The sequence below is a fragment of the Eleginops maclovinus genome, chromosome 7 (genome assembly GCF_036324505.1).
Source record: "Eleginops maclovinus isolate JMC-PN-2008 ecotype Puerto Natales chromosome 7, JC_Emac_rtc_rv5, whole genome shotgun sequence".
NCBI lineage: Eukaryota > Metazoa > Chordata > Actinopteri > Perciformes > Eleginopidae > Eleginops > Eleginops maclovinus.
The window spans coordinates 827,901-849,624 of NC_086355.1; the positions used below are offsets into that span (position 1 = coordinate 827,901).

At 48.2% G+C, this 21,724-nt stretch overlaps 2 protein-coding genes across 5 annotated transcripts in view; one reads left to right on the top strand and one right to left on the bottom strand.

Annotated features, from left to right (window-relative positions):
• enox1 (ecto-NOX disulfide-thiol exchanger 1) overlaps nucleotides 1–7,132 on the bottom strand; it is a 46,278-nt gene extending 39,146 nt beyond the window's left edge. For 3 of the 4 annotated variants that reach the window (XM_063887191.1, XM_063887190.1, XM_063887187.1), the window contains exon 1: nucleotides 6,970–7,123. The gene's annotated coding sequence lies outside the window, so the exon portion shown is untranslated. Of the gene's footprint in view, nucleotides 1–6,969 lie in introns of all 4 variants that reach the window. The other variant, XM_063887189.1, reaches the window with a different exon arrangement.
• A 3,246-nt stretch (nucleotides 7,133–10,378) lies between these two features.
• Nucleotides 10,379–21,616, top strand: lacc1 (laccase (multicopper oxidoreductase) domain containing 1). Its single transcript, XM_063887271.1, is given in 7 exon segments — nucleotides 10,379–11,383; nucleotides 12,773–12,951; nucleotides 13,088–13,253; nucleotides 13,859–14,084; nucleotides 14,482–14,497; nucleotides 14,499–14,712; nucleotides 21,449–21,616. Coding segments are annotated over 6 exon segments (1,086 nt in total). The 5' UTR covers nucleotides 10,379–11,046; the 3' UTR covers nucleotides 14,661–14,712; nucleotides 21,449–21,616.
• Nucleotides 21,617–21,724: the final 108 nt, after the last annotated feature.

A 21,724-nucleotide genomic window follows, 5' to 3' on the forward strand; every position in this document is an offset into this window, starting at 1 on the left:
ATGCATTCCGGGAGCTGTAGTCTGTTGTGAGATGTGTCTGCAGGAGACAGGAAGCTGTCAGAGAGCATTCATCAGAGAGAAGCATCGGAGACGCTCCCAGCAGCCACTGTGTCTCTCACACACACACACACGCACGCACGCACGCACGCACGCACGCACGCACGCACGCACGCACGCACGCACGCACACACACACACACACACACACACACACACACACACACACACACACACACACACACACACACACACACACACACACACACACACACACACACCAGATAAAGTGAAAGTTCAGACTTGATTCAACAAAAGGAGACAGATCAGGGTTCAAATAAGCCAGACCATCACATGACTTCCCGTCTCCACCGCTAAGCTAAAGGAGGCTAATGTTGGGCTATAAAGGAACTACAGCACGGTCACATGACTTCACGTCTCCACCGCTAAGCTAAAGGTGGCTAATGTTGGGCTATAAAGGAACTACAGCACGGTCACATGACTTCCCGTCTCCACCGCTAAGCTAAAGGAGGCTAATGTTGGGCTATAAAGGAACTACAGCACGGTCACATGACTTCACGTCTCCACCGCTAAGCTAAAGGAGGCTAATGTTGGGCTATAAAGGAACTACAGCACGGTCACATGACTTCACGTCACCACGCTAAGCTAAAGAAGGCTAATGTTGGGCTATAAAGGAACTACAGCACGGTCACATGACTTCACGTCACCACGCTAAGCTAAAGGAGGCTAATGTTGGGCTATAAAGGAACTACAGCACGGTCACATGACTTCACGTCACCACGCTAAGCTAAAGGAGGCTAATGTTGGGCGTGATGTCATTTAGACTCTTGTTAGCAGCCTCTGTTTTTAAATCCTCCAGTGGGGTATTTAGTGACTTACTTTATTTGGTGGAAACAAACATTAAGTCTCTTCAGCTCGTGTTACCACAGACTTTATTTGAGGATAACAACCAAAAACACATTCAGAAAACCATTGACCTACAGACCAGGGGACAGGAAGTGAAGAGATGCTGACTCATATCAGGGTTGAGGACTCATTCCTGCACCTCTCTCTATTAAAGCCACATTAGAAACTCTCCACTGGAGAAATAAATGTGTTTGTTCTCCACAATGAATCTCTCACAGATACACATCATGTCAGACACTCAGCGCTTAACCTACACTTAACCCTGCAGAGTGTGTGTGTGTGTGTGTGTGTGTGTGTCTGATGAGTGGAGGAAGCTGTGGGAAACAGAAGTCATGTCATCCTTCTTCAGCTGGCCTAATGGGAAGAGCAAGAGCCTACTGCTTATCTATACGCGCACGCGCGCGCACACACACACACACACACACACACACACACACACACACACACACACACACACACACACACACACACACACACACACACACACACACACACACACACACACACACACACACTCTGAGTGGTCATCTACTGCCTTCACTTCCTGCAGCTTTTTGTGTTTCTGGTTTCTTTTGCAGCATTGTTAATCCTCAAATACAATTTAAAAAATATAAATAAAAACAGAGTTTAATCCCAAATATAAAGTGTGTTAATATTTAGAACATCTTTTTTGGTAATAATGCTAACTTATTTGATCATATTTCTACCTCACATGCGATGCCTTGTAAACAAGCCGCTGCAACAACAACACTTGAAATAAGGTAAATCTAATCTAATCTCAGGAAAAATACGAGACTTGATCCGACAAAAGTGTTGTATGGTGTGCATGTTACATTTCCAGGTCAGAAAGACATAAACACGTCTAAAATGCAATTTATGAATGAATGCACTACAGCTGCTGCAGACCCTCAAGGAAATCTGCAGTCAATAGACGTCGACCTGCAGCTCCTGCATGTGTTATTGCTTAGGTGTGTTGTGTGTGTGTGTGTTATTGTTTAGGTGTGTGTGTGTGTGTGTGTGTGTGTGTTATTGTTTAGGTGTGTTGTGTGTGTGTGTGTGTGTTATTGTTTGGGTGTGTGTGTGTGTGTGTGTGTGTGTTATTGTTTAGGTGTGTGTGTGTGTGTGTGTTATTGTTTAGGTGTGTTGTGTGTGTGTTATTGTTTGGGTGTGTTGTGTGTGTGTGTTATTGTTTGGGTGTGTTGTGTGTAAGTGTGTGTTATTGTTTGGGTGTGTTGTGTGTGTGTGTTATTGTTTAGGTGTGTTGTGTGTGTGTGTGTGTGTGTGTTATTGTTTGATGTGTTGTGTGTGTGTGTGTGTGTGTGTGTTAGTTTAGGTGTGTTGTGTGTGTGTGTTAGTTTAGGTGTGTTGTGTGTGTGTGTTATTGTTGAGTTGTGTAATGCATTGTGCACACAGACAAACAGCTGTTCTCATGCACAGTAGCATGAAGTGTGCACACATGTTAGCAGCATGGACTGCACCTGCAGACAGCGCTGTTTAACACATATAATTATGACTGCTGCAGCTCGCCTTCATCAACAAACTAACAAACGATTGAACAGGCATTACTTTGAGAAAAAACTGTGAAACTATTGTAAGGCCCGAGGCTAATGAGTTGACTGGTTGAGATTAAAGGCATTTTGGATATTCATTGAAGTAAAACATGCATACTATTAATCCTCAAATATGAGGGTTATTTATATAAACCCATATTTTTAAGGGTCTTATGGCTATTGTCTAACATTTTACAGCACAAAACCTTAATGAATAGAACACAAACTGCACAGATAGACTATTGATGCTCTATATTTTCTAAGTGTGTCGCTCTGCCTCTCGCACAGACAGGAAGTCAATCCCATTTCCTGCCGCTCTTCTCTGCAGGCTTCAGCAGAAACCAGATTTACTTGATGTGTCGCCAAGAAAAGACCCCACATCACTGCTGCACACACACACACACACACACACACACACACACACACACACACACACACACACACACACACACACACACACACACACACACACACACACACACACACACACACACACACACACACACCATTGTGAGATTACAAAGCACTTCAGTCACAGCAGCTCTTCCCTCCGGCTGCTTCCTCCATCACTCAGAAGGAAGTGTCTCCTTTGATGTGTGTGTGTGTGTGTGTGTGTGTGTGTGTGTGTGTGTGTGTGTGTGTGTGTGTGTGTCCTGTACAGTGCGGAAATGATTAGTCCGATGGACATTAAGTCGATCTGCAGAAAATGAATCTGTCACTTTGATTTTAGATCCATTTTTGAGTCAATTATGAAACGTTTGCTGGTTCCAGTTTCAGAGGAGAGGAGATGTTCCCCCTGGATGATAATCTTGTGACAATACAGATTTAGAGTATAGCGTTATTTCCGTCTCTACTCTGACATGTCTCCATGCTTTAATGTTCAGAAAGCTCTTTATGTGTCTCATACTGCCTGTGCTGCAGCTCCTCTTTTCACCCTCTGTCTGAAACCAGAGCCCAGTCTGCTCTGATTGGTAGCTGCCCGGCTCTATTGTGATTGATCAACCACTTAGAGAAGTCCCGTCCCTTAGACTATCATGCCAACAGGAGCTTGAATCTAACGGTGTCATGTATACACAGAAGATGAGAAACAGCTGTGTGCAGAGAGAGAGAGAGAGAGAGAGAGAGAGAGAGAGAGAGAGAGGGAGAGGTTGGGAGCCAAGAGTCAGTCTGATGCTGCTGGATCAATACACACACACACACACACACACACACACACACACACACACACACACACACACACACACACACACACACACACAATTCACTCTCCTTCAGAGGCCTCTAACCTGATCTGATCCCCCTCCCCCATTTGTCCTGGCCTTAATCACAGAGACACATTTTGTCTCAATTCCCTTTTTCCTGTTTTATCCATACACAGTGTTCCAATCACACCGTTACCTTCAGTAAGGCAATATGGAAGCAATGTTTCCAACAGATACTTCAGATTTCAGGTATTTTTGATAAATATAATCAGTAATGTGGCTAAACCAGCTGAACCCAGAAGCTAAAGAATAAAACTGATCAAATCAAGTCTCTCATATATCTCATAAGCGCCCTAACCACATTTAAGTCTTTACGTCATGATGCTCAGAGAAACTGCTTTTCAGCACAGGGGGCGCCATCATCCACACAAAAGTTCCTTGTGCAATTGGTGCTTTATCATACATATGCACAGGCTACTATTGTATAAGAAATGTTAATTCAGCCGCAGAAGCAGAGTTCAAGCCGCATGCTGTATGTGAGCTCCTTCACCTTCCAATCAGAATCCAGAGGTTCAATCCCCACCCTTTGCCATGTGTCTTTGGGCAGGATATGTAACCCCAAATGTCTCCCATAGACATGCATACAGTATTAAAGTGTGTGTAAATTGCTTTAAATAATAGCTGAATAACATGTAAGTCAAAAAACTGTACTGGACTTCTTGGGTCCCCAGAAAGTGCAGGGACCTCCGATTGGGTCCCCACAATGTGATGAAAACGAGAAAACTCACAAACACACACGGATGCTTTTGCAGCCTTCCCTGGCGGATAATTCCTCCCGTGGTGAAACATCGCCTAATGCTGCCTCCGTATCTCCAAACAAACACCACAATGAGTGCCAGCTGTCCCCATTGACGCTGCACTGGGGGGTCAATTAGCGTCTTTGAGGCAGCGGTGTCTGCAGGAACACAGGAAGAGGATGGATAATCGCATTACGCCAGCTAACGGTGTAATGAGCTGCGGGGAACATAATGCCAGCAGCAGACATGCAGTGTGCACTGTGTTGTTTTGTGTCTCTCGGCCCACAAGAGGCGTTCAGGGTGGCGCCGTTATCCCCGGCTCTCCGAGGCCGAGCGGTAGCCACGTGCACGGATAGACGCGGGCTCGAGCACCTGCCATTTTTAAATCAATAACAGTGTGTTAGTTACATAAAGAGTAACCTGGGTCTGATACACCTAAAGCTGCCACAACAGTAGTTATTCCAGGCATGTATTTATTTACAGGTGACAGAAATCCCCAGCTTGCCCTGGTTTTAATTTGCTCCTCTAACAGCCTCGCATGTGATACCGGGTCAGATTTTGAGTCAGAAAGACCAGCATTATGCCACATCATTATGGACCAGTCAGCTGCGGCCTCCAGACCAAACACACACTGATTGTTAATAATGATGATGATGAGGAGGAGGAGGAGGAGGAGGAGGAGGAGGAGGAGGAGGAGGAGGAGGAGAAGGAGAAGGAGAAGGAAGTGTCTCTGTTCCCCTGCCTCACACTGACAGTCTGTATCCATTCAGATTCATATCCCTGCAGGCTGGGATAGAACAGGTCAGCCGTCCCTCCTGCCTCCATTTCAGTTGAAAAGGTCTCGCAGAAAGCATCAAGACGTCCCCGTGTTCTTATTTCATGGATTAAAACATCCCAGGTCCGACATCAATCTGGAGATTCTCCGGTTCAAAAATAGACACAACTATTTCAGTTTTTGAGCCACGACAAAGACTAAAACATGGCCAGCTACACAGACAGAGAGCTGGTCTTTAGCCTAGCTCTCAGTTGTTGATCACTGTCAGCTGGTTCAGAGAGGTGAGGCGTCATCGAGGTGAATCACCACGACCAGGAGAGATGTTGAATTACCAGGACCAATAATGATGTGTTTAGTTTGAAGATTAGCTGCTGTTGTGTTTGACATAGGGAAACAAGATTTCAGTGCACTGACAAATATTAGAACTGAACATCTGGGCTCTGGCTAAAGAGGACAGCTTGTCCCTCCATCCTTGTTTTTTGACCAGACCTGAATCTCCTCTGGTGCCTTCACTCTGACCACGGGTGTGGAGGGTAAATCTGTTTGCAAAGTTGATTCTATAGATATACAAATGCTCCGGCTGCAACAGAACGTAGTACCTGACTGGCATCATATACAGTATGCATGATATTTAAGAGCTTTAATATCATTTAAAATACCTTAATGTTCCATTATTTGCATGCAAAGGGCAAACTGTGTCTTTGGTTTGCATGTGCATCGTCAATAATTGCAGTAGCTAAAGTGTTAGGGTCTAATCAGAGGTCTCAGTTCCCTTCTGCAGGGATTCTGCAAGGACCCAGCTTACGTGTTTGAGATGTTTCTCCTCGGAGATATCGCCCAGGTGACCGGTTACTAAGAGCTTCATGAGTCTGCAGCAACACACACCTGAGTACAACCCTCTGTATCAGGGAGTAAACAGCTGTCACATAGAGAGAGGTTTACTCATGCACTGCATCAAATAAAGTCCCATAAAGATGCACTATGAGGTGTGACCTGCAGACCACAGGATTAGAATAAGAAGTGATACATATAAACACAACTGTGTACAAGCTCAAATGCAGATAAGCGAGTGTGCAGAGGATACACCGATCCTGAAAAATAAGAAAAGCATGTTTCCTGAATCTACAAACTAAATCCAGCAGCTTTTAGAGGTGAGGACTCGAGCTGACACTCACAAGTCTGCACAAACTACCTCCACATGCCTCCGAACCTCCTGCAGGGACCAGTTTGTTTCCAGGCAGAATGTCTCATCCTTTCCGCCACCTCTCCTCACCTCCACCTGTCTGCACAACACCTGGAGCATAGAGCTGCCTTCAAAATAAAAGCCTGAAGCCAGTCAAATCACGGTGATAAAATGGTGAAATGACCCTACACAAAACACCTCCTCTCCTCCTCACCTCCTCCCAGGTGTGTAAAGTGATGGAGGGTGTGATGGAGGTCTTCTGATATCGTCCTCCTCTCAGATTCACTTTCTCTCACTTCAGATTATTCTATCCACGCGATATTAAATATGTAACATCAATTCAGTAAATGCTAAACTGTTGAACGACAGGAGGAGAAGCCTTTGTGTTGGAGAGGAATAACGCGGAGGAGGAGGAGGAGGAGGAGGAGGAGGAGGAGGAGGAGGAGGAGGAGGAGACGACACTTCTTCATAAAGAGAGTAAAGCTGTTGAGTCTGTGATGGAGAACCAGCAGCATCAGCGGGGAGAGGAGCTCTCTTACCGGGTAGGATCAGCTCGGTGCTCCGGTGTTTGTCCGGTGTGTGTCCGTTAATAAATCCCGGTGCTGCAGGTGCAGAAGCTGCACGAGACGACCCTCTTCCTGCCGTGCTCTCACGCGCTCTGAGGAGCAGACACGGAACCGCCGCGCACTCCCGATGGTGGTGGTGGTGGTGGTGGGGGGGGGAGCCCGAGGCGCGCCCCCGATACAGCGCCATGCACGAACGAAGACCCGTGTCTAACCAGCTGATGAGAGGAGAGACCGAGTAACAAGACTTGGAAATCACTGGTGTCAAAGTAGAAATACTCAGCAGCAGGACATGGAAATACCAAAGCAAAGCACGAGCTCCTCAAAGTGTACTGAACAAAAGTACTTCCGTAAATCCACTTTACGGCGGAAAATCATCTGCTTCTGAATGTGGCCAAGACCAGAGAGATGGTCATTGACTTCAGGAGGAAGAGGACGTCTCCACTGCCTCTGTGCATTCTGGGAGAGGATGTGGCTGTGGTGGAGGACTACAAGGGAGTGCACCTAGACAACGGACTGAACTGGAGGGCCAACACTGACGCTGTGTACAAGAAGGGGATGAGCCCACTCTATTCCCTGAGGAGGCTGAGATCCTTCAACGTGTGCAGCAAGATGTTGGAGATCTTCTACCAGTCTGTTGTTGCTAGTGCACTCTTCGTTGCTGCCCTCTGCTGGGGGGGGGGGGGGGGGGGGGGGGGGGCGGCAGCATCAGGGCTGGTGAAACCAGCAGAATCAATAAACTGATCAGGAAAGCTGGCTCTGTCATCGACATCAAACTGGACAATTTACTTCTGATTCTGATTTACACCACTGCTGAGTAGACATCAGTACATGTACTGAATCATTTGAAGCTCTTAATACACAGTTCCACTCGGCAACAGAAATATGTAAACATGGGATTTTATAGACATTAGAGTTGTGCAAAGCAGGGGGAGAAACTGCCATTGACTGCTCTGCTGCCCTGCTGCTCTGCTGCTCTGCTGCTCTGCTGCTCTTCTGCCCTGCTGCTCTGCTGCCCTGCTGCTCTGCTGCCCTGCTGCCCTGCTGCCCTGCTGCTCTTCTGCCCTGCTGCTCTGCTGCTCTTCTGCTCTGCTGCCCTGCTGCCCTGCTGCCCTGCTGCTCTGCTGCTCTGCTGCTCTGCTGCCCTGCTGCTCTTCTGCCCTGCTGCTCTGCTGCTCTTCTGCTCTTCTGCTCTGCTGCCCTGCTGCCCTGCTGCCCTGCTGCTCTTCTGCTCTGCTGCTCTGCTGCCCTGCTGCCCTGCTGCTCTTCTGCCCTGCTGCTCTTCTGCTCTTCTGCTCTGCTGCCCTGCTGCTCTGCTGCTCTGCTGCTCTTCTGCCCTGCTGCCCTGCTGCTCTGCTGCTCTGCTGCTCTTCTGCCCTGCTGCCCTGCTGCTCTTCTGCTCTGCTGCTCTTCTGCCCTGCTGCCCTGCTGCTCTTCTGCTCTGCTGCCCTGCTGCCCTGCTGCTCTTCTGCCCTGCTGCCCTGCTGCTCTTCTGCTCTGCTGCCCTGCTGCCCTGCTGCACTGCCTGTGAACTCGACAGACCTCTCTAACTCATCAGACTGCGGTTTTGTAGTTTAGGTATGAGGCGCCTCCTGCTGGTGAACCAAGGGACAGTCTTCACAGAGAACCGTCCTAGTGCTGGGAGCAGTGGGCTGCCATATGTACAGCGCCCGGGGAGCGGGGCAGGGAACGGTGCCTTGCTCAGGGACACCTCGGTAGATATATATATATATGTATATGTATGTATAGGATATATAACAGTCTGTATATATAGGATATGTACAGTCTGTATATATCCTATATATACAGACTGTACATATCCTATGTGTCCCTGGAGTGTGTTAGTGTGTGTCCCTGGAGTGTGTTAGTGTGTGTCTCAGAAGTGTGTTAGTGTGTGTCCCTGGAGTGTGTTAGTGTGTGTCTCCGGAGTGTGTTAGTGTGTGTCTCAGAAGTGTGTTAGTGTGTGTCTCAGAAGTGTGTTAGTGTGTGTCTCCGGAGTGTGTTAGTGTGTGTCTCAGAAGTGTGTTAGTGTGTGTCTCAGAAGTGTGTTAGTGTGTGTCTCAGAAGTGTGTTAGTGTGTGTCTCCGGAGTGTGTTAGTGTGTGTCTCAGGAGTGTGTTAGTGTGTGTCTCCGGAGTGTGTTAGTGTGTGTCTCCGAAGTGTGTTAGTGTGTGTCCCTGGAGTGTGTTAGTGTGTGTCCCTGGAGTGTGTTAGTGTGTGTCTCCGGAGTGTGTTAGTGTGTGTCTCAGAAGTGTGTTAGTGTGTGTCTCCGGAGTGTGTTAGTGTGTGTCTCAGAAGTGTGTTAGTGTGTGTCTCAGAAGTGTGTTAGTGTGTGTCTCAGGAGTGTGTTAGTGTGTGTCTCAGAAGTGTGTTAGTGTGTGTCTCAGAAGTGTGTTAGTGTGTGTCTCAGAAGTGTGTTAGTGTGTGTCTCAGGAGTGTGTTAGTGTGTGTCTCAGGAGTGTGTTAGTGTGTGTCTCCGGAGTGTGTTAGTGTGTGTCTCCGAAGTGTGTTAGTGTGTGTCTCAGAAGTGTGTTAGTGTGTGTCTCAGGAGTGTGTTAGTGTGTGTCTCAGAAGTGTGTTAGTGTGTGTCTCAGGAGTGTGTTAGTGTGTGTCTCAGGAGTGTGTTAGTGTGTGTCTCAGAAGTGTGTTAGTGTGTGTCTCAGGAGTGTGTTAGTGTGTGTCTCAGAAGTGTGTTAGTGTGTGTCTCAGGAGTGTGTTAGTGTGTGTCTCAGGAGTGTGTTAGTGTGTGTCTCAGGAGTGTGTTAGTGTGTGTCTCAGGAGTGTGTTAGTGTGTGTCTCAGGAGTGTGTTAGTGTGTGTCTCAGGAGTGTGTTAGTGTGTTTCTGATATTTTAATGTCACATTTGATGTCCCCAGTGTTCCCAGGCTGCGTCCTCCCATAACCACAGAGCATTGAGTCAGCGTCTACAAAACACCCAGGGAAATTCCTGCAGGTACACACACACACACACACACACACACACACACACACACACACACACACACACACACACACACACACACACACACACACACACACACACACACAAACCCCTCTTTTACTCTGAAATCTATGGAAGCAAAGCCAGAACAAGGAATATATTTGTGCCTTAACAAACAGTTGGCTAGTATAACGTCTAAAATGTGAACTAAGAGGAATGAGTGTGTGTGTGTGTGTGTGTGTGTGTGTGTGTGTGTGTGTGTGTGTGTGTGTGTGTGTGTGTGTGTGTGTGTGTGTGTGTGTGTGTGTGTGTGTGTGTGTTACTCCTGAACTCAGCAGCAGTCAATATATCCGGATCAGAACCCTTGTCAGATAAAATACAACTGTATTAAAGTCAATAATGGGGGGGGGGGTTACTATATGTAACCTGGTTCACCTCTTGTGTGTAGAGCAGAAATATTCATATACCTTCATAATAAATCACAGTACTGCTCAATCAGTACTTTTACTGCTCATGGTACTTCAGAGGTTTGGACTTTCTGGCTTTTTGACTTTTCTTTCACCTGTCAGCTCAAAATGAGGAAGCTGCTCTATGATATATCAGTGTGAGTGTGTGTGTGTGTGTGTGTGTCAGGAGTTTCCAGTGTGGGCGTGGCCAGGCTGCAAACAGGAAATACAAGGAAGTACAGAGTGTGTGTAGTTTCTGAGTAATGTCCCTGAGAGGCTTATAAAGCAGAGAGGATCCGCAGAACCTCCGATCCTCTGTGAGTACCGGGAGTTCTGTGAGAGTTCTCTCAGTACTTCTACTTCACATTGTACTGCACATCCAGCCCTTTCATTGTGAGTACTTTGTGTTGATGATACTTCAGTCAGGTTTCTTTGCCGGATTTTTACTTTCTAGGCACTCTCTACAAAGGAAGTAGAGAGTGTATTTTCTGAGTCATTTTCCCACATGGTCCTGTGAGAGGCTTAACACGGTGCGACTCACTCCCGGAACACACTGCAATACTTCATATACTAAATACTGGGAGTATTGGGAGTACCTGAGATGGAGGCGGTGCTGCTGGACCTGCTGCCCGGCTGCAGCGCATCCTGCCTCGGCCTCTCTCTGCAGGATGCCCCCCCCCCTGGTGCTCCAGCTGCACCGGGACAGAAGCGGCTCCACAGCGGAGACTCTGTTCAGGTTCAAACTGACCGTAGATCAGCTGGGGATCAGCAGCGTGCGCGTACACACCACTGCGCGCGGCCGCGACGTGCTGCAGCGTTACCAGCAGCTGCTGTTCACGAGCGTGCACACCTTTGATTACCAGGTGCATGACGTCTCCTGCTGCCACGCCCCCAAACACTCACCTGGAGGAGGAGAAGAGGTAGAAGAAGAGGTGTCCAGGTTTCTGCAGCAGCTTCCTGCCCTGAGGGGAGACATCCGGGTCCTGCTGTCACCTGTGATTCCAGGTAGAGTTAAAATACTTTCAGACAGGAAGAGTGTAAAGTGCAGTAATCTCTATCGTTTACACCTGGGGTCCGGTCGAATCGTCCAAAGATCAGCTCCTATGGTCTATCTATCCTCTGTTCCTGACCTCTGTGTGAAACGTCCCGGGGTTAAGGAACAGTGGATAGGAGAACTCAACAGCACTGAGGAACAGAGGCTGCTTTGAGAACCCGACTGAGCGACACTATCCACGTATTGATGATGAAGGCCGTCCTTAAGGAGCGTCTGCTGTGGGGAACTACAGCTCCTCTAAAGCTACTGAGAGCCTCTCCTCTGCACCGTGCTCTCTGATGGTGCTGTTTCTGCTTTATGAACCAGGACAGCAGAGACAGATACCCTGCATTACAAAGCCCCCCCTCCGGCCTCACGTATTAACCCACATGAATCCAATAGGTATGATTATATGACATATTTATAATAAATACAAATGAGTTATAATAAACTAGTGATGCCTTCAGCTATCACTTTGGATATCACAGTTCAACATGTAGTACAGAAACCCCACACAGCTCAGAGACTCTGAGACTCTATTGGATCCTTTCAGTAAAAGTACCGTTCATATTTCTCCTTTTGATGAATCCAGAGCTGAACGTTCAGAACCAAGCTCTTTGGAAAGTTACGGTATAAGTTTTGAACTGCTTCATCAGCACCGTAACTTTCATCAAACACATTTCTCACGATCGGCTGTTTCCGTGAGCGGCCGGATGCTGCGTCACGGTAAATGTTGCTGCAAGGCATTGTGGGACAGCATGTTCTCCTCTCCTCTCCTAAAGGAAGGTCCAGTGTTTCCTAAAGGAGGTTATAAAGGAAGCTTCAGAGCTCCTTTCCTCTCGTCTAGAGTTCAAACAGCTCTTATCATGGCGGCCACTGAGGGACCTCAGGGTCATTCTGCTCCGTTAGGAACCTTCCTAAGATAGACTGACTGTTCTACCGGACCCCAGGATTTAGACATGTCATCTATTCACGTGTTCTCAGGCAACTTCCCCTCAGTAAATAAAGGAGAAGCAGGTTTATTTACTCATCAAACATAAAGAAAGGTCTTCCACAGAGAGGACATATATGGCCACTGATAATGTCAGAAATGGACTCCATTACCAGAACCACTCCAAAACTGTCCAAATCGGCCACGTCCTTTTTGAACTATTGTCCAGATAGGCTTTAACGCTGATTAATGCAACTGATGCTAGTTGTGAAAATAGCCCAACATCTGCAGGTTAGCATCCGGCAGTTTCTATGAGCTGGAGACCCCTACTCTACATCTCTGGGTTCTAAATCCTTGCTAGACTGACAGGTTAGAGGGGTTCTGTAACTGGACTCTGGTGATGGATAACTGCTCCTCTTGTGTTTCTCAGAGGGCTTCGGTCACGGCTTCAGTACTCGTCTGGGCGGTGTTTCCTCTATCCCCACGCTGTCCTCCCTGAACCTGTTCAGCAGCAGCCTGCGGAGGGACCCCGGGGCTGTGGTGCAGGAGAACCGCCGGAGACTGGCCCTCCATGCAGGTTTCCACCCCCGACCCCTACGTCTGGTCAAGGTACTGAACTGAGGTTACAGCATCCTGCAGGAATCTGTCCGGTATTCCTGCAGGATGCTGAAACTTCTCCCAGAGATACTCAGGAGGAGCATTAAGACCTGGATATTAAAGAGCCCCCCTGTGATGGGTCCTGCAGGTGGACCACGGCAGCGACGTCTGGGTTCTGGGTAAACCGGAGCCCCAGAGATACGATTCTGTGGTGACGGATCAGAGGGGGCAGGTGTTAGCGGCTCCGGGGGCCGACTGCATGCCCATCCTGTTCGCTGATCCGGGGTCGAAGGTCATCGGAGCCGCTCATGCTGGTAAGTTCTGCTGCGGTCGTTCATTCAGTCATACTGCAACCCTTCCTCTTTTACAGGTTCAGACATCAACTCAACTCGATGTTTATTTCATTTTCATACATTAAAAGCAGTGCATGAATACTCACTAACTAACTAACTTATACACTCGCTAACTAACACACTACCTAACTAGCTAACAGACTACCTACCTAACTAGCTAGCTTATCACACCTTTCATGGATTGCGGTGGCTGTTTTAACCTCTGGTTAATGTTGTGGATCTAAACTACTCGTTTCGTCCGATAAAGTAACGGCGTTCTCTCAGTGCTTCCCAGACGGGAGGAGCTAACAATAGGTTAGCACTGATTCCTGGTCTGGGCCTGAAGGTCTGTGATGATGGAGCTGAAGACAGATGCACTGGTGGGGATTCTTTAGGAGAGGAGGTGTGTTGTAGTTTGATCGATAACGGTGTATATTTTATAAATGTTTGACATGAAAAAACATCTGCATGTGAACTAAAGCTGGCAGAGGAATGTGTGGGAGTACAGGGTGGAATATATTTCCCTGAGACGAAGTAGGAAGCAGAAAGACCTGAGTGAGCTGAAACAGTACTTCCTGGTCCTGCAGGCTGGAAAGGAACCCTGATGGGCGTGGCCATGGCGACGGTGGGAGCAATGTTGACGGAGTTCGGTTGCCGGGCGAGCGACATCGTGGTTGCGGTCGGGCCGTCGGTGGGGGGGTGCTGCTTCACGCTGGACAGGGAGCAGGCGCTCGACTTCCTGAACCTCCATCCAGACTGCGTTCCCGACCCGGAGGCCGAGCGACCGCACGTCAACATCCGCCTCGCCAACAGGTACTCCACCGGTGTTCATCCCGCCGCCGTATTATATATATTATAATAATTTCCGAATCGGTACCAGATTTCTGAATATTATATATATATATTTTATATACAATATATATATACAATATATATATATATATTGTATATAAAAAATATATATATATATATATATATATATATATATTTTTATATATATTATATTATATATATTTTTTATATATATTATATTATATATATAAAAAATATATATATATATATTCAGAAATCTGGTACCGATTCGGAAACAAAGAACCTAAAAGACCCGGAATCAGAGCCGTTAAAATCCAACCCTATAAATATCCATTTTTTATTTTTTGTCTGGTTTTTGCATTTCTCTGAAAACAACAACCCCATCTTCGTTCCCCAGAGTTCTCCTGGAGCGCGGGTGGCGTTCTGCCCGGAAACATCGACGACAGCTCGGTGTCGGAGTGCACTTCCTGTCACCCTGAACTCTTCTTCTCTCACGTCAGAGACGGACCGAACTTCGGCACCCAACTGGGCTTCCTGTGGATCAAAGAGGAGGGGGAGGGGGGAGATGAAGGCTGACAGGAGGAGGCACTAAATATCTGCAGGTAGAAATCAGAATCAGAAATACTTTAACCCTGTACTGGTCTGGGTGGATCTGAGCAGCAATCCCACTATCCAGTTCAGCTAAAATAATTGTTAATGAATAACTCCATGAAGCAGGGTGCCGATTATGAATGTTTACTCAAATTCAAAGAGTGAAACTGAAACACAAATGTAAATATATATATCAGTTACGAAACTGGATGCACTAAAAATACAAATACACAATATAACATATTGCAATAACTAAGTGCACAAAGGTTGGAGCTTTGCTGTATCACTCCACAGACAATAAACAGATAGGGAAAACATAGCTAGTGCCATATAAAGTGGTACAAATCGACCATCCAATAACCAAAACAATGCTGTTGATGCGTAGCTAAGGACCTAACAAGCTGCAGTACTTACAAACATTGCGATTATACAGCTAGCAAGACGAGGATGGTGGAAGATATGATTTTTAGTGTTAAGGTAGCTAAGTAGGCATTGGAATCACTTCCTGAATAGCCACTTCCGGTTTGACCGGAAGTACTAACAAATAAATGCGACTCGATAAAATAAAAGCCACAGCTTAAAAAGAATAGGGTCCAGAACACTCCCCCCACTGGGGTCTCTACGAGCCCAGATAAAACCAAAAGTACTAGTCTTGTGGAGAAAGGAGGAGGACCACTTCGGTCACGGGACGGGAGAAGACTCTCTGGGTGCCTTCCTTGACGACTCTGATGTCCACTTCCTCACGACCCCGTCCTGGCCTTGGAAGAGTCTCCATGACAATAGCCATAGGCCACTGGTTTCTCTTGGCTTGATTGTCCTTCATCAGGTCGATGTCTCCTACTTGGAGGTTGGGCTTCTTTTCCTGCCACTTGCGACGGCTTTGAAGCGTGTGGAGATACTCTCGTCGCCACCTGTTCCAAAAGGTGTCGCTAGACTCTGAACCTGTTTCCATTCTTCCTTGAAGAGGTCTCCCTTCCCCAAAGTGACCTGGGGGAGGAGGGGCAGTGCAGGTCTTCTGGGTCAAGAGTGGGAGTAGGAGGAGGGGGGGATGGGTCTTGAGACATGGGACGGGGGGGTTTGATTTTTTTACCGATTTATCTCGAATAAGGGTAGTCGGACTTGTGTGTGAGACCCCGATACCAATTGAAAAAAGCATGCAGTCGAGGATGCGAAGGGATGCCAATCATGCCTCACGCCCCCATTGAGATGAGTGGGGGGGTTGAATACCAGGAGCGTTGGTGTCCTGAAGTTTTTTCCCCCTTGGTTTGAGTGGAGTTTGGTTTATCCATCTCGGTTCTGCAGGAAGATGAAGTTGGTGCCCGGCCTGGGATTGTTTGCGGGGCCCTTGGTGGCGAAGAATTTCTCAGGGATTAATCCCCTTGCTGGCCCCATAGTTCTTTACTTCGAGGCACGGCCCTTGTGCACATCATGGAAATGACAGCCTTTTTTGCTGTTGGGTGTCCCCCTCTGGTTGACGGAAGGTAACCTCCCAGGGTCGAAAATCCACCCCGACTGGGTGAATTTGGGGGGTATTTTTAGACGCTGGCCCCGGCAGTCTGCCATTTGCGGGGTTTTGTTTCCCACGAAGCTTCTTGCGGTGACGCCTTGAGAGAATGTGTGTGTTTTTTTAGCTCAACCACCCAGAGTCGGCGCTCTGACGACCTCGTAAAGTGCTCCCTTGATGTTCCCCCCTCTTGGTGATGACGCACAAGCGGTTTCGGGTGATGGGGCCCCGGGAGTTGGGGGGATTTGTTTTTCGTGCTATTTTTGACTGAGTTTGGGGGGCCCCGATTGAGAAAGCCATTCTGTCGATGATGGGTGTGCTTCAACGATGTAGGGGGGGGAGACTTTGTTCGGAGGCTTGCTCTTTGCTCTTTGAAAAAGCTAAGGGGCCCTTTCTTCATCACGAAATCCTGGCTTGCCCATCTCCCTCGAGGGGCCCCTTGGAGATGTCCATCTCTGCAGCTCCCCTTTTCTGTGAGGCAGGGTGGGGAAAAGGGCAATATGGACCCAAAGGGGTGAAACTGTGGTGGTAAGAGAGGTCCATTTTGGGAAAAAACGCTCAAAGGGTGGGGTTGTTGGGTTGGAGACTCGGTGGGGGTTCACAGCAATTCGGGGCGTGGTCAGAGTCGGAAGCGGGGTTAACGAGGTTGAATCCCTTTTTGGGTTGGGAGGAGGGGGGAGATGGATTGAAGAAAAGGTGGCCCGGGGGGGCCGTTGTGCTGCTTAAAAAGGCCCGTTGGGATAGACCTAGCCCCGTGGTCAGGGGGTTGTGGCGGTGGAATGCCTCTTTGGTTTGGGGGGGGTCTGTGTATGTTGAACTCGTTGTTCACGTAGAAAAGAACCGCCTTTTTTGATTGTAAATTCCCCCAGGATCCCTTGCTGTTGGTAGTAGTGTTCGGTCGCCCTCAGGTTCTCTTCCCGATAAACCGCAATCTCGATCAAGCATTTCTGGCAAAATTCAGTTGGGATGAGGGTTTGGGTTTGAGGCCCCAACCCTTTTTTCCGCGAAACCGCCCTCTTTTGTCCCTTTTAGTGGTGGCTCTCGAAAAAGCACTGCTCGAGGCGTAGTAGAGGCGCCCGGGAAGCCAAAAAAAGCCCCTTTGGGAGGATAGGGAGAAAAAGATGTGTAGGTGCGGGGTTTGGGCCCTGTGGTTTTTTAAATGGGGTTTCCACCGGGTCCCCCAGTTCCCCTGTTTCCGGGGGGGTGGCCCGCCCTCGGCTTGCGGGGGAGGTCTGAGGAGCGCTCCTTTGTATGTGACAGGGGTAGAAGGGGGGGTCTACAGGTTTTTCCCGTGACAACACTCTTAGGGGGGAATGGTTTTTTGTCGCCCAGGGCCTGGAATGTGAAAGTGTCCGAAGAAATGTTCCGGCACCCCGGGCTGGTTGTAGAGGGGGTTTATCGGTGAGGAGGTTGGTCCTTGAATCCTTGGCACGATCTTCTGGGGGGAAATGTTTCTGCACAGAGGTCTTTTGGGAGGCTATTTTATGCGCCTGGGTTGGCTTGAAGCATCTTCGAGCAGTTTTTGGGCCCCGATGGCCTCTGCTTGGGGGGGGGAAGGACTTTGTGGTGTCTAGTGAACTCTCGTTCGATGAACTTCTTGCGTCGCTGGAAGTTCTTTTTTTTCCCTTTGGGTGCTCTCCTCGGCCGTAAATGGCGAGGCGGGGGTGGGCTGTTCCCGAAGCGGAGCACATTCGTAATCCACTGTCATTTTCGGGTCTTTGTTGTGGAAACCAAAGGGAAGGGGGAACCCCCTGTGGTCTTCACGCCTATGAAGCAGTGAAAATGTGTGAATGTGGCATATAGGCAAGGGTTCTTCCCGGGAATTTATGAGCCCCCAAAGGGGGTTTGTTGAGATCGGGTGGAGGAGTACGTGTTGGGGGACCCCTTTGTAGGTGCGTGGAGTCAAACACCACCGGCTGCCCTGGTTCTTGGGTGATATACTCCAAATGGGGGGAGATACCAACATCTTGGCCTTCCTGTAAAGGTGGAGGATCTCGCTGCTTGTTGGAAAGCATCTTCCCCCCAACTCTGGTAGTGGGTTTTCTCTGTGGTGTTTGTTAGAGTGCGGCGGAGAGAGTTGGCGGTTTTTGGGGTACCCTGTTGGGGGCGTGTTTTGTGGGGCTGGAAAGGAAAGAGGGAAACCCCCAATTTTGGATTGTTTGTCGATTGTGCCCCATGATTGCGGGAAACCCTCAGGTCACCATTGAAGGAGCGCTTTTGTTGTCTTTGGTGTGTAAAGGGAAGATGACTGCCCAGGTTTTTCCCATGATGTCTGTGTGCTGTTGGGTGCCCAAACGCTGGGTTTTTTGGGGGGCGAACGTCTCTTTCACTGGATTTTGCGTTGCATGGGTGAGAAAGGGGCCCCGTCCACTTTCCAAATGGGGGTTTTTGAATTTTCGACTGGGGGGGTTGTGCGCCCCCCGGGGGCCACGTCCCCGACAAGACCCATCCAAGGCCCAGTTTTGGGCGAATGGGGCGTATGGGACCGTTTATTTGGCTTTTACTTGTGTCCTTTAGAATGTTCTACCCCGGCAAAAGGAGTATGTGTGCATTGGAACCAGAGGTGGGATCTATCTGCGTCCGTTCAGGTTCCCTGGTGCGGCGATTGGGGGTTGGGATTTAAGGTTGTTTGGGGTTTTGGTTGATTTGAGGAGTGTGGGGAGAGGGAAACTGACTTCTGTTGGCTGCTCAAACATAACCCCGGGCCCTTTTTCCCGCTGCTCCTTGAGTCCCGAAATGTCCCGAGTGTGTTGGCTGGACTACACGCCCCGTTTAAGATGTGAAAAACTCCCACGTGCCAAGGAACGGTTGCTTTGCTCGTCCCGATAGCGTACATCTTCTAGATCCTCCCTTGTCCCTTTGGGGAAGACATTGAGGGCAGATCTTGGAAATGCCTGAGTCATTCATTTCCGCTTTTTCCGTGCATTGGTGGTGTTCCCGGTTGTTCCGCTTGTTCTCCCCCCCTCCCGTTTTTGAGCGGGGGGGGGACTTTGGGCTTCCCGGGGATAGTCCCGGGGGGGTGCTGGGTGTGGCGGTTTTCTGCCGCATTTCCCTTGGTTACTCTGTGACGCGCCTAGCTAGGTGGGTGGGAGGAGCAGCATGGAAAAAATGTGATTGTCTTTTTGGAACGTTTCGCCTTTTTGGGCTTTCCCTGAAGCTTACATTTCCTCGTGGGTGGGGTTTGTCTGGTGGGGGAGTGGTTCCAGGGTCGATGTTTACAGGTTTTTTTGTGGGGCCTTGCGTCTTGGTTTTCTGATATGGTGTTTCGTTGTTGTCAACCTTCTTTTTTCGGTTGCTGTGCGGGAAGGTGGGAGGTTGAAGTGGGTTGTTTTAAATTGGCTTCCTGCGGATGAAGTCAGCAAACACAGTAAAGGGGGGGAAAGCCACATTGTTCTTTTCCTTGTATTTGGACCCAAATGAAGCCCATTTATCCTGGAGATTGAATGGAAGCTTGTCGACGATGGGAGCCACTCCTCTGGAGGTGTCTAGGTAAGACAGGCCAGGTAAGTAGCCGTCCATCTTCGCAGCTTCGAGTTCTAGGAGCAGATCGCCCAGGTCGCGGAGCTTGTGAGGGTCTTTGTACGTCACCTTCGGAAAGTCTTCCAGTTTATCAAACAGAGCCCTTTCAATTGCCTCTGGTGAGCCATAGTACTCTTCCAGCCTCTGCCAAGCCATCATCAATCGACCTGGGGGTGCCTGATGTTGACTGCTTTGAGCCTTCTTGCCTGTTCTGAGGACTCCTTGCCAAGCCATTTGATGAGGAGATCAAGCTCTTCTCCTGCAGACAGGCCCAGACCTGTGGTGGCGCCGTAAAAGGTGGACTTCCATCCCCAGAATTCTCTGGTTTGTCATCGAAATTGGTTAGCCCTGAGGTCACCAACTGGCTCCGTGCGAGGATACCTGGCAAGGTCGTTGGTGATGGAGGTGTCAGGGTTGCTTTGGTTGACCGTTCTGCCCTGGTTGCCATGGCGATCGTCAAGGGGTCGCTGTCGACCTCTTCCATCCATCCCTCGATCGTTCTGCCAGAGCGCCTCTGTTTTCATAGGCAGGGGAGTGAGTAAAGCATGGGTGTAATAGGCTGCTTTATGTCGCTCGTAACTAGTGGTAACCCCTGATAAGATGAGGCATGTGGATTGTGTGAGTTAGACTTCAGGCTGAGTTGGTCCTGTACATAGTGTTCTGTACGCTGGAGTCGTGTCTGGGGTGAGAGAGAGTTAGAACCTCTACTGCGGTGTGACTGATGGTCTGAGTCTATCAACCTGACTCCAGTATTTCTGCTTCTACCAGTGCAGCATCCATTTCCTTTTCTGTTTGTAGAGCCTCTAGGGTGGCGTCCAGGCGGACCTTCTCTAGTTCGAGGCGGGCCTTCTCTACTTTGAGTTTATTTCCCTCTGAGCGTAGGCAAACTTGGAGCGTCCTGCTTCTGCCTTGGCTCGGGCTTTGATGGCGGTCTGGGTTGATGAAGAACTGCGTGATGCTTTTGAGGAACGAGACCGTATTGACTTGTGGTCCTCTTCTTGGAAACGTTCTTCAGGCACTGTGGTGTATGCATAGCCCCCTTCTGCCATGATGAGCGAGATGTGTGTGTTCACTGAGGTTAAGACGTCAGGGGAGGGTGTCGTGGAGGCTTGCTCGGGGCCTGTATGACAGTCCTTCGGTCTTTTTTCCAGCCGTTCCTTTCTTACAGCTTGATGTTATGCTGTTTTTTCACTGTATGGTCTGGGTGGATCTGAGCAGCAATCCCACTATCCAGTTCAGCTAAAACTAATTGTTAATGAATAACTCCATGAAGCAGGGTGCCGATTATGAATGTTTACTCAAATTCAAAGAGTGAAACTGAAACACAAATGTAAATATATATATCAGTTACGAAACTGGATGCACTAAAAATACAAATACACAATATAACATATTGCAATAACTAAGTGCACAAAGGTTGGAGCTTTGCTGTATCACTCCACAGACAATAAACAGATAGGGAAAACATAGCTAGTGCCATATAAAGTGGTACAAATCGACCATCCAATAACCAAAACAATGCTGTTGATGCGTAGCTAAGGACCTAACAAGCTGCAGTACTTACAAACATTGCGATTATACAGCTAGCAAGACGAGGATGGTGGAAGATATGATTTTTAGTGTTAAGGTAGCTAAGTAGGCATTGGAATCACTTCCTGAATAGCCACTTCCGGTTTGACCGGAAGTACTAACAAATAAATGCGACTCGATAAAATAAAAGCCACAGCTTAAAAAGAATAGGGTCCAGAACAACCCCAAACCTTCTTTTTTTTAATAGTACTTTATACTACTACTCCAGGACACACGTTCTTATGTTCGTAACAAGTTGTTATATTTAAATAAATGTATATCAGGGAAATGTACGCCTCGTTCTGCTGTTGGATATGTTTTTAAGAATATTAAACACATATATATTTTTCTCTTTTGGGCCAGAGGTTTTTCTTTTTGAAAATCTCTGATGTTTTTACTTTTCTCTCCTAAATGTATTTTTCTTGTCTCTCTGAGACATTGGATTAATGCAACACCT